This window comes from Nyctibius grandis, chromosome 4, assembly GCF_013368605.1.
Source record: "Nyctibius grandis isolate bNycGra1 chromosome 4, bNycGra1.pri, whole genome shotgun sequence".
In the NCBI taxonomy this organism is placed as follows: domain Eukaryota; kingdom Metazoa; phylum Chordata; class Aves; order Nyctibiiformes; family Nyctibiidae; genus Nyctibius; species Nyctibius grandis.
The window spans coordinates 16344433-16356504 of NC_090661.1; the positions used below are offsets into that span (position 1 = coordinate 16344433).

General features: G+C 38.9%; 1 protein-coding gene across 1 annotated transcript in view; it reads right to left on the reverse strand.

Annotated features, from left to right (window-relative positions):
• PTPN5 (protein tyrosine phosphatase non-receptor type 5) overlaps window positions 1-12072 on the reverse strand; it is an 81808-nt gene that overhangs the window by 11035 nt on the left and 58701 nt on the right. The window contains exons 8-11 of the mRNA XM_068398702.1: window positions 11920-12004; window positions 7304-7383; window positions 6673-6810; window positions 2917-3027 (exon numbers count right to left, since the gene is read on the reverse strand). Coding sequence (XP_068254803.1) covers window positions 2917-3027; window positions 6673-6810; window positions 7304-7383; window positions 11920-12004 — 414 coding nt within the window. The remainder of the gene's footprint in view (window positions 1-2916; window positions 3028-6672; window positions 6811-7303; window positions 7384-11919; window positions 12005-12072) is intronic.

The window sequence follows — 12072 nt, forward strand, 5'->3', positions numbered from 1 at the left end:
GCATTCTCTAAATTCCTAAAGCTTGCCAAATCTCATCCCCTATTCTGAGAGAATTATGGCAGTCCACCCTGTAACACATGCAGTAATCATATATTGCTAGTAGTAGTATCATATATTTCTGACCACTCCTGTTTAAGGGAAAACAGGAGTCAATTTATGGCTTCTCTAGTTTTCACTACCAAGTCATTTAACATACGTATGGTCTGGAGCTGCTACTCCACTAGTGCTATTGAATGACAAATGTACAGCTCTAGGCAACGGTAACTTAACAAATGGAATCTTTATTTCAGCTCTAGAAATCAGCAGCTCACCTCCTGACATTCTGGGGTGGGGAGAAAGAGACACTGCCCCACGAGTACTGAAAACAAAAACATCATTTAACTGAAAAACTGGGATGAGCTTAAATAAAATCATCAAAACGATCAAGTCATTTGAGTAGGGAAGAAACTACATCCTTGGAGAGATGGGTATGTCCAATAAAGGCTTTCTCATCATTTGTGACAGGCAAGCACTTGTCTTTCTTGACTATGACTGGGAAAAATGTGTGGGATCTATACTTCTTTACTTATGACTTTGCTGTACTCTGCTACCCTAGCTATTCTTTTTTTTCTGTTAGTGCCTGAATGTACTGGATACGCCAGCCCTGACAAATAATCTGGCTTTCAGTTTGCTGGTTGTTGTGTTTTGGTTTTTTTTTTTTTTTTTTTCCCCCCTGTGGGATCCACAGTTATATATAAAGAAAAGATATAGTCATATCTGACTCTAAATTCTGAAGCTCATACTCTAACATGGAAAGCTTCACCTAAGGAATAACTGAGCAGGGACAAGAGAATCTGGGAAAAACACTGAGAGGTTGCTGTTGTAAGAAAACATTCTGCAGGGATGAGTATTATTATGAAAAGGTACTTCTGAGATGGGAGTATGGCTTATTATGCTTGAATTGTTGTATATAAGCTCTTCAGGACTGTTTCTTTGTTTTGTGCAACACCTGTTAAAGTGAGACTGTTTTTTGGATATGCCACTGCAATATCAATATTAAAAGCCACTCCCCTGCAATTCCCATCTGAAAATGGAACTGGCTATCACTTTCCTAAGAAGAATTGGAATGATGCTTCCCTAGGGAGAGAATAAAATTTCCTTCCATGAACACAGGGGGAAAGTGTTTTTTTTGTTGGAGGGTAAGAAGGAAAAAAAAAAGAACATCTCAACCTAAATCTTTAAAGTTAATGTCAAGCTGAAAAAAAAAGCAATATTCACTAATATTAAAATGCTGTAATTTAATGATTTAAAACAACTATGAAAAACTCCTCTGGCAGACAGCATAGTTTTTTATTTAGAAAAATTTAGTTTTGTCACCGTAACTAAAAAGTGATCAGTTCTGTCAGATATCAGCATTCCAGCAGAATTAATCTGTGTATTATTCTTGCTGCTGCACTGTACTGTTTGGGACAAGTTGTATTTAAGACTTCTGCAAGTCTGCAACATACTTGTAAATATTCTTTACTTCCCACTTGTCAGGGAGCATGATTTTCTCCTTGCTGCCTTTGCCAAAAGCATGAGTGACAGACTTTCCACACTCTCAATCCAGACACGGGATTTCATATGCTGGCTTTCTGCCTATTAGCATATGGCTGAAGAGACTTGAAACTAGTTGGATAAAAGGAGAGTTTTTTCAGCTTGGAAAGAAATTGTGGTGTTATACTGAGGTCAAGGGTAGATCTGGTAGATGAAAGATGTATAAGTTTATGTAAATAGACTGTTCTTATTAAAACACGTAGCTTGAGATTCTAGAACCTAGCAATGAAACAGTTGTAAAATAGGACTCTGGTACTTTAGACTAAGTAGCATGTAAGTACTTAAAAAACTATACCTGTGGTTAAGCTTTCTATCCCCAAGATGACAGAATGGTTACTGGTATGTAAAACTACATATACAGTTAGTTGGAAAGATACTGATGTTTAGAAATGTAAGCATGGCGAACGCTGTGGTGAAAGCATTTTTAAAGGTGATCAACTGTTTTAGTGTCTTGGAGTAGAATGATCCCTTAAAGTATCTTCAAAGTCAAGTGAGCCAAATCACTCAAAGAATAAATTAGCATGATACCTATTAAAAGGGGTTCAGCCATGGTGAACAGAAGTGGTGCTACCACAAAAAGCCAACTGACAAGTGCCAAGCAGACCAGTAGTCCCACTGCTGAGAGAAACTGAAAACAGGTAACAAAATTAAAATGCCTTTTGCTCAGTTCTCAACTCCCACCACTTCTTCTTAGCAGCACAAGTCATCTTGGGTATAAACAGCTGGTGGGGTATCCAGCAGTCTGACAGCATCCTAATAATGAATCATAAAAAGAACAAGAAGTACAACCTAATATTTTGTAGGGGTGTCCCCATACTACAAAATATGCAAGACGCCATGCAGGGTAGAAGAGCCTGTGAGTATCAGTAACCCTTTGGCCTGAGCCCATGGCCCAAAGAATAAACAAGGCTTTGAATTCTACAGAACATCATCATAGAGCTTAGCAGGTTATTCCACAAGTGCTGTCCATCGTATGACTTGCAAAGGCTGGTAAGAAGCTATCTGTGAGCTAACATGTCACTCTAAATGACCAGTGAACACAGAGGACACAGACACAGAATGAGTCACTGGTTTCTTCCACTGAGTGAACCCCGTACTACTACAATTGGCCTGGTAGTTTTAAGACTGTACATACACAGTCGAAATCTCTGCTTATTTTACTGTAGACTTAGTATGTTGGTGAACGGGGCAAAGCTACGACAACTTGAGTAATGAAAAGTGTTATCTGTACAGCAGTACACTGTCCAGAAGATTTCTACACAACTCTTCATGAACATTTCCATTTAAGGGTTTAGACAGCTAAACTACTATTATACAGCTAAGTACATTGGAATGATTTACCTTTAGGGTGATGAGCCTTAAACGGTAATCGTCTGCTTGTATGACTTGGTTAACTGTGATTTCTATTCCTTCGTAGGTGACCTGTTCCTCTGGCCAATATTCTGTGCATTTCTGTGTGCAATATAAAATTAATCTAGTTAAGCAGCTATCAAGGGAGGTTTCATTTTTAGTCCTCTGAAATTGGATAAAGCACATGCATAGATGAATATGAATAAACTTTGTTTCTATAATAAGTACAAGTTTTCACTTTCTAAACAGGGACCACATTTCAAGTGATTTTTGCTGCATTGATAATAGCCTGATTGCTTGATTAAAAATGCACAAATCAAGTAATGACTAAGCAATGCTTTTAAAAACACACATCCTTATTTACCTTTACGCAGCTGATAAGCATTTTGAAGGTTCATTAGAAAGGCCAGCGGCAATGTGCTTGTGTATTTAGATTAACCCTTTTCTTAAGATAATGATTAGGATACTATACACTAGTTACCAATATTTCTGTGGTGTGTATACACTGATATGGAAACACAAAATACACCTTTTCTATTTTTTATGAATGGTCAATGCTCTCTGAATATAAGATGATCATTTGCGTAGATTTTTGTACAAAAGAACATGACTGAGGATGTTTTGGGAACTAGATTATGTACCAAAATCCACTTTAAATGGACACTGAGAACCTTTCAAAGCTAAGGAACTAAAAGGAGGCAATAGCTGTGAGAGCTATTAGACTACTACATTTGATTTTACCAAAAAACAGTCAGAGATGCAGCCAGCATAACCTGACAATTAGAGAAGTAGAAACTATAGTCCATTTGCAAGTCTACATTGTGGTACTGATACACTAGAGATGAGTAGGTGAGAATTTGTAAGCACTCCTATCCTGGAAGGAGGTCTGAAAAAGACTGTGGGTTTTTGTATGCAGTTTCTCTTTAATCAACATGCAAAGGAAGAGACAGGCACTCCAACATGGTGCATGAACTAGTTCATGGACAACGAATGACATGAACAAGGCAGGGTCTGAGAAAAAGGCTCCCTTGTGATAATGAAAGAAGCAATCTCATTATCACAGGAGAATAAGAATCTGCTATTGGACAAACCCAGTTGAAGATGATGCTTGTAAGCTTCCTCTTTTACATAGCTGTACACAGTCTTGAAGGAAGCAAGTTAAATTATTTTGCTTTTCCCCACCAAAAATAATTCCACTTCAGGAGCAGGACTAACAACAGAAAAGTATCTTGCAAAGTTAAAATTCTTGCGTGGGAGAATCAGTGTTGTTCCATCTGCATCATGCATCAGTTAATAACCCACTGGGAGCGTGGCCCACTGTCTCTATAAAATTATTTACGCAGATCGCATTTTTTCTTCCTCTACTCTTAAACTGCAGAACCCATTGTAAAAATTGTCAAGAGCGCTAGCAGCTATCAATAGCACAGACGTTGCTCTGCTTAAAGGAGTGGAGTAAGATTGCCCACTCATTCCTGTGGGCTGTCTGTCAGTTCACATTAGATGTGACAGAGGGCTGAGATACAGAGCTTTTAATACTCACATTAGCAAAGTCATTGCACTGAGGAGGAACACAAAGCCTCTGTTACTAGCATCATTGCCGAACAAAGGTTTCGGTTTTGAATCTATGTACTTCTGAGTCCTGTTATTCATATATTAATATGTCTGTTATGGAAGAAAGGGAATGCATATAGAATACATTTATATGAAAGGACTTACCCTATATTTATGGATGAGATTCCTGACACCGTCTAATTTTTGACACAAAAGGTATCAGAAAAGACTCAGCAGCTCTGTTACGGTATATAGGCTGTAGCAAGCTTCAGTTATACAGTGCATCGGCACTGCAGTGCACTGCTTCCCAAGACTGATATGATGGGTGAAATACTTGGTCAGTGTAGGTAAGAGGAAATTCAGATGTAAAGGTTATTTTACATTCCTGTTATACAATCTTGCTATGAAATCTATAGTGGAAGAACTTATCACCAGATATGTCATTCAGGACCAGTACTTCCTCTGCATCTTCTTCTTTAAACCTCAAAGTCCTTAAATGATTCTGGTACACTATGTCATGACATTTTAACATCCTATTTGCCATTAATTGGCAGCTCTGATCAACGAGCAAGTTATTACTTCAGTGCTGCCTCTCAGATAGACGCAGATGTGAGTTTAAAAATGTTAGGGCAAACAAAACATTTAGTTCAGCAACATACTGTGTTTTTGCAAAGCATGATTAATTCTGCATCTGTCTTGTTCGTGTCTTTTTTCACTAAAGTTCAAGGTTAAATTTATTTACTTCACAACTGCAGAAAGCTAAAGGTTTATGCAAATGCATAATTATGGGCACTAAGCTTCCAGCTAGCAGTTAAGCCATTATAACTGTGTGTACGACGGAGGTATGCCCATATTCTTGGGCTTCTAAGTGTATAAAAGCCTCTTCTCCAAAGGAAACTCTCTCACCTAATTACTAATGAGTTCTCAGGGACAAGCTCTGACAAATACTGCTGCTGCAGCTTAAGAAACACCATTTGAATCTGTCCACTACACCTTACTGCCAGCAGTGAGGGGGGACGCGGACCACATGCCCAGGCCACTTTCTCATATCTTACACTGCCTATAAAGACAGACGTAAGCTCAGCTACCTGTCTGTGAACTGAAGCCCAGACACACAGTTCTTGCAACTCTGCTATGGGGCAAATATTTCAGCAGGTAAGTAATGAACAGCTGAAGGGCAGCAGTATTTTAAACTGCAAACAAAAATCACATTAGGTGGATTAGCAGAAACACTGCAACAGTTTAATTTCTGGAAGAAGGTGGTGAATAGAAAATTTCAGCATCTTAATTTCAATATCTCTAAAGCATTTCCTAGACACATTCAGGAAAAGGTCCTCCACACCCCAGTCAGCTCTAGCTGTTGATTATTGTAACTAGCATCTTTCACAAGTCAGGGATAGCCTCAATGAAATGTGGATATAGACACTAAATCATAATAAATGCAAGATAAAGCAGCACCAGCTCTGTTGATTAAAGATATTCAACCTTAGTAGTTTTGGGGTACTATTGGTTTTGATGCCTTTAGAGGGAACTTGAAAGAGTATCTGCAAATAAGAACTGGGTTTGGAGATGTTTCAGGTCAGCTGGGAGAGGAAAAATGGCAAAACCAGCAGTAGACAGTCAGACAGCAAAACAAGACAGTAAACTGAACTGAAAGAGAAGCCCACATCTTCTCTGAGCCTGAAGAATTTAATGCTGGCTCTAATTGCTCAGGCCACTGAACTAACTTCTGTTCACAGAATCACAGAATGTTAGGGATTGGAAGGGACCTCGAAAGATCATCTAGTCCAATCCCCCTGCCGGAGCAGGATTACCTAGATCATATCACTCAGGAATGCGTCCAGGCGGGTTTTGAATGTCTCCAGAGAAGGAGACTCCACAACCTCTCTGGGCAGCCTGTTCCAGTGTTCAGTTACCCTCACCGTAAAGAAGTTTTGCCCCATATTTATGTGGAACCTCCTGTGTTCCAGCTTGCACCCGTTGCCCCTTGTCCTGTCAATGGATGTCACTGAGAAGAGCCTGGCTCCATCCTTGTGACATTTGCCCTTTACATATTTATAAACATTAATGAGGTCACCCCTCAGTCTCCTCTTCTCCAAGCTAAAGAGACCCAGCTCCCTCAGCTGGCTTAGCATCTATGCCAAAAACATCTGCGAGAGTACAGATAAAAACATAGACTATATGTAACACCATTACCTCATTCATCTCTTCTATATTGGTAATCATGACAATGATGGGAGAACGCTCCTGCCACACCATTCTCCAGAAATCACTGACAGTATTAACTATCGGTCCCTGAGTAGCAATATACACCTTTTCCTCTCCTCCATAGCCCTGCCAACAAAACAACAAGAGATCAATTTTAACAGAGATGTCCACCACATCCTTGAAGGTTTAGTCTTTAAAACAGAGAGCTACCACTGGTTGAAATGGTAACTCCACAGCATCAGTTCTTCCCCTCTGAACCTCTCTCTTGCATATGCGTACATGGAGCAAAGGCACAATACGGACTCTCATAATTCCAGCAATGAGTGTCCAACAGCCTCGAGGTGACTCTGGCTAGGTCAAGAGCCTTATTCAGGCTTATTATCTGGCGCCTTGGTCAGGCTAGCTGACAAGCAATTTGCATCAAGAAGTGCCAAAGTGTGTGTGTGTCTGGTCTGAACCTGTAGCAGTTGCACTTCGAGATTTCGTTTCAGTTAATGTAAGCAGGAGAGCAATCAGTTCAGCTAGGATGCCTTTAAAAGCCAGCGGATGTTGCAATTCTGTTTACATTAACAGTGGCTGAGAGAGGCTAGGCAGACACATTGGACTATTGAGCTCTTACCCTGATGTAGTTAGCATTGATGTAAGAGCTGAGGGGGTCGTCCTGATCAGCTGAGGTAAGGCACACTCTGCTGTGAGGATCTGAAAGGTGTAAAGAGATAAGTAATAGTTTATTAGTTGCTCAGAGGAGAGAAAGAGACACAAGATTATTTTGTACAGCGAGACATTTACGTGCATTCATGGCCATCACAACAGATGTGAGTGGCCTTGGAGAGCTCCCATGTTAAAATGTCATCATAAAAAAAGGGAAGGGATGGTTAGCGTAATTTGGCTGCTTCTGATAGTTTTACCCACTCTCTGAAGCCTGCTTAACTGTTCCTGTTGCAGAGTCAGTGTCCCAGAGTAACTCTGGAAAAGCAGGTTTCTGCTCCAGGAAATTATTTCTCAATTTGTTAGGTCAACAGACTCATTCTGGCTTGTAAGACATTAGAATATTGTTTGTGAAATGACAGCAAACAGCTTTTCTCCCAAACCATAACCACACATTTCTTGCACACAGGAAAGCCAGATGACAATAACTCTTTCCCTGTTTTGTCTTGCAGTGAACTAAACTCCAAGGTGTGCCATTAATAATATAGTGGTTAAAGAGAAATTAACATTAACAGTCTCTTGTACTTTGTGTAAGTCTCTTCAGTACTTGAGTCTCCCTCATTGGGGCTGTTTATGAATAATAATTAAAACATTATTCTTGTTTTAATAAGACCACAAATGAAAACATTATTCCACCTGAGAAGTCCAGGCCAAATCCCATTGCAGTCAATGGGAGCTGATCCACTGATTTTAATGCAAGCTGACAGAGGCCCACGTTCATCTCCACTTTCATCAGTACTACAAAGTCTGTTATCATTGAACAAGAAACATCCTCCTGACAGAGGCCTCAGCAAACAGCAGCAGTGTATATCACCAGGAGAATATTAAAAACAAACCACAGATGACTTCTTCATAAAAAATCCAGCTGCTTAGAACCAGAACAAAAATAAAAAATATGCAAAACCAGTGTGATATTGGGTAAGAGCACAAAGGACTAAGCACACAGTCATTTCTACAGTACTACAAACACAGACAGCACGAAACCCTGTCCTCAGAATGGATTCATGTTATCTGTTATGTGATAATATAATCACAAACTGCAAAGCAAAGATATTAAAAAAGATACTGTTCTATAGCACAGAAGTACTGAAACCAGCAAGTTCCCTCTAATACAGTTCCCTCACTGCTCAACTTTGCTCACGTCTTTACTGCTAGGGAGATGGTGAGACAAGAGATAAAAATCTGCTTTTTAATCAGTAATTCTGATAGCCTGTGACATGTCACACCATTAAAAAGGAGACATAGGTTGCCAGATGTTTATTCAAATGTCACTGGACTGGGTAGTTAGACCCACGAAGTCCCTTTGCCTGGGTTTTACGCAGTCATCCGTTGAGTCTGCTGAAGTTTGAGTAATGATTACGTGATTTTTCCCTACTAATAACAGCAATAACACTATGTTGTCCATCTCATGGTGGGTCTCTAAGGAGAAATAAAATGGATGTGAAGAGCTCTATCAACATATGCCACAGACTTTTAAGCACAGGCATCTTTTAGTATTCTACAACTGCAATAGAATTTGAGTTACCTTTCACTGCGGACTTTTCAATTGCTGTATCCACAAGTATTAAAACATTATTCAGAATATGCTTGTACTTTAAATTATAATACTTGGCTTGTGACTTTTCTGTTAATACAGTATTTACATTTGTAAATGTAGTTCATTAGTGAACAGTTTCAACCTCATAAGAGAGGTCTGTTAATGCACTGTTGATACAAGAACGTGCACTGTTTTGCAGAAAGTGTAGCCAAAGCTGAATCACATCTCCTAGAAATATATAAACAGGGATAACTCCTCCTTTTAAAAAAAAAATCATAACAAGACTTCAATATAAGAGTTTGCAGTATGAATTTCAAATTTTCAATGGAGAGGCATTTAAGCAAAACCAAATCGTACTCTTAATGAAAATATTTCTCTCAGGACAAAACTAGTGCACAGGCCAGGTTCAAGCATACACCAAGCCTTTAAAAAAACAGTAGTAGTCTGTACTACTACTAATAGTATGCCAGCTATTTTTTCCACAGTCTCTTTGATGGCCATTTTGTGTTGATACTATGCCTGACATTTTAGAGGAACTCACTAAACTTAACCGAAATGTTTCGCATAACTTAAAATGGTGTAAAAGCAATAGAGCTATGTAGAAATCTAAAGTCTGCCTAGACATTACTCTTGAGAAAAGGATTCAATGAGATTCATATACAACATGCTCCAATAAGTTCTTGCCACCTCTGGAATTCTATAACAAGAACATCCTTTTCTATATATTCAAAAAGTGCCTGCACACATCTTAGAGAAAAGTTATCATTTTCCAGGAACTGCCATAGGACTCATCCCCAGAAGAGGACTGTCTGCAAACAAACAAATTTATAGTTATGAAATATCCAAATCAACCTCCTTAGCTTGGCGTTTTCCCCAAAACACCCTTCCGCCATCAAAAAACAGATCCATTTTACTACCAACAGCAAAATTGGAGAATCTGCAAAAAGAATTTACTACAAATGAAATATAAATGCGATTAATTACAGACTACTATCATGTCTCTCACTTACTACAATCAACTCTAGGGTTGCAAGTAACTGATCATTATATTAAGTGACTGCTTACCTTTTAATGGTAACTGCCTAGATTGCTTCTGGCAATACAAGCTGGTAAGGGAATTTTAGTTACTTTTAAACTCAGATTTTGGGTTGACTCTAGTTTGGTAATCAAGCATTTGTTGTTCCTTATGATAATCAGTTGTCTGAGCCTGCTGTACTGCAGCTTGTTCAGCAGTTCCTGCCATTACTACTTTCTGCAGCTAGAAACTGGAGGAATGCTAGGCAGATACTCAAGGCAGCATAGGCTACATTTGGTCAGCTCAGAAACAAAAGCCAGTGGATGATCAAAGCCTGAAAAGCACTGGACTCTCCCTTTTCTTGCCTCTGGTGCCCTCTCCTACTTTGTGCATTGATAGCTTACTGGGATCCCCGGTTTTGAAGCATAAAGGGGATGTTTAGCTCTCCTTGCTAGCCTCTTTACTGCCAGCACCAAGCCCTTAGAAACTGAGGTAGTTGGATAAGAGTGAACACTCAGCCCTCTTCTTTCCTCAGCAATATCAAGACATCTTTGCTCATAGCCACATACAAAGTTGCAGAGTTTTGGAATTAATTCAGAAAAAATATCCAGATCATAATGAGCTTGGAATAAGCTTGTTAACCCTTGGAGACATGGTAGGGTAGAAACTAGTTATCTTATCTGGAGAGGTCAAAGTGACAACAATGGCTGCTAGCAGATATCCATATGGCTGAGATGAAGTTTGCAGCAAATAATTAACCCATTGAGTGATCATTCTTAAAAAGTATGGTAGGGGGCCAGTTGGCATCTGTTTACAACTCTGGAATAGGTTGTTCAAAATGGCAGCAATTCTGATGTTTCAATTTAAACATCCAATATGAGATATTTAAAAAATTAATCCAGTTCTCCAAGTACACATTAGATACTGAATTCAGAATATATAGATTATTTTAAAATCTAGTAGTTTGGGCATCTGAAATCACTAGCCACACTTTTGCAACCTTCCCTTTCCAGCAAAAACAGTGAATTAATACTGGAATGATTCACCTCAGTCATTAGCACAGAAACAGTGAAATGTGGCTGAATGTTTTTACACTTCTGGTCTAAGGTGGATTACAAAGTCATCGGAAGCGTTGTGCACATTGGATCATTGGCTGCAGCTGCCGGAGTTTTAAGTCTAGATAAAAAAAATCTCTGCTGGAACCATGTCCAATCCAGGTTCATTGACTAAAATGACAGGTGTATCTGAGGAAATTTTTGACTTCTCTGCACTTATATTTGCTAACCTGACACTGAATCTTTTGCCTTTGCAAACAGAGCCACTGTGGCTAGTCGTGGCATCTTCCAACAATGGCTTAGAGCAAAAAAAGAGGCATGACATCTAATTGTATCACTTTTCAAACTAACTTTATGTATGACAGAGAGGAAAGTGATGACACTTGTAAAAATTTGTACCAAAATGTTTCTCAAAACTCCTACTCCTGGCTACAAATAAAAATAGTGTAATAGAAAAGAAAAACATTTTGACTTTCTGTATCATCTTCATGCCATCAGCCCAGTTCCCAATATTCTCAGTTTGCACTTGAGGTATGATGCTGAGAAAAACATAGGTCAGAAAAATAACATTGCTAGAATTTAGTCCTTCTAAAGGAGTTTAATCAAACAAACCACTAAGTAACATCTGAATAAACACACCAAGTTCTTGCGTAGAATTTTTAAGCAGCACCAAATAAGGCAATTCTAATGACTTCAAAACCTAAGTGCTGCTGGTCTTCAGTGAATCTTATGTTCTTCATGCTCTACCTCTTTTGAAATTTGATTTATGCTTTGAAGCCATGTTGCTGCTTCATAAATATGGCCTTTGAACAATACATTGTAGTGACAGCACACCATGCATTCTGGAAAGGAAAGTGCAAAGCCCTTCAGCATGTGGAATAAACCACCCTGCCTCAGTGACTTAAAAAGCAGAAACTTACTTGGGAGAATTGTTTTGTAGCGATTCTTACGCACTAAGCCTGGAATATCATACTCCTTCGGATCAACAAAGTTCATTGGAATTTCCTGTAAAAAAAAAAAAAAAAACAAACCACAAAACACAGTAGGTAGTATTATTAGATTCACAAGAGGAA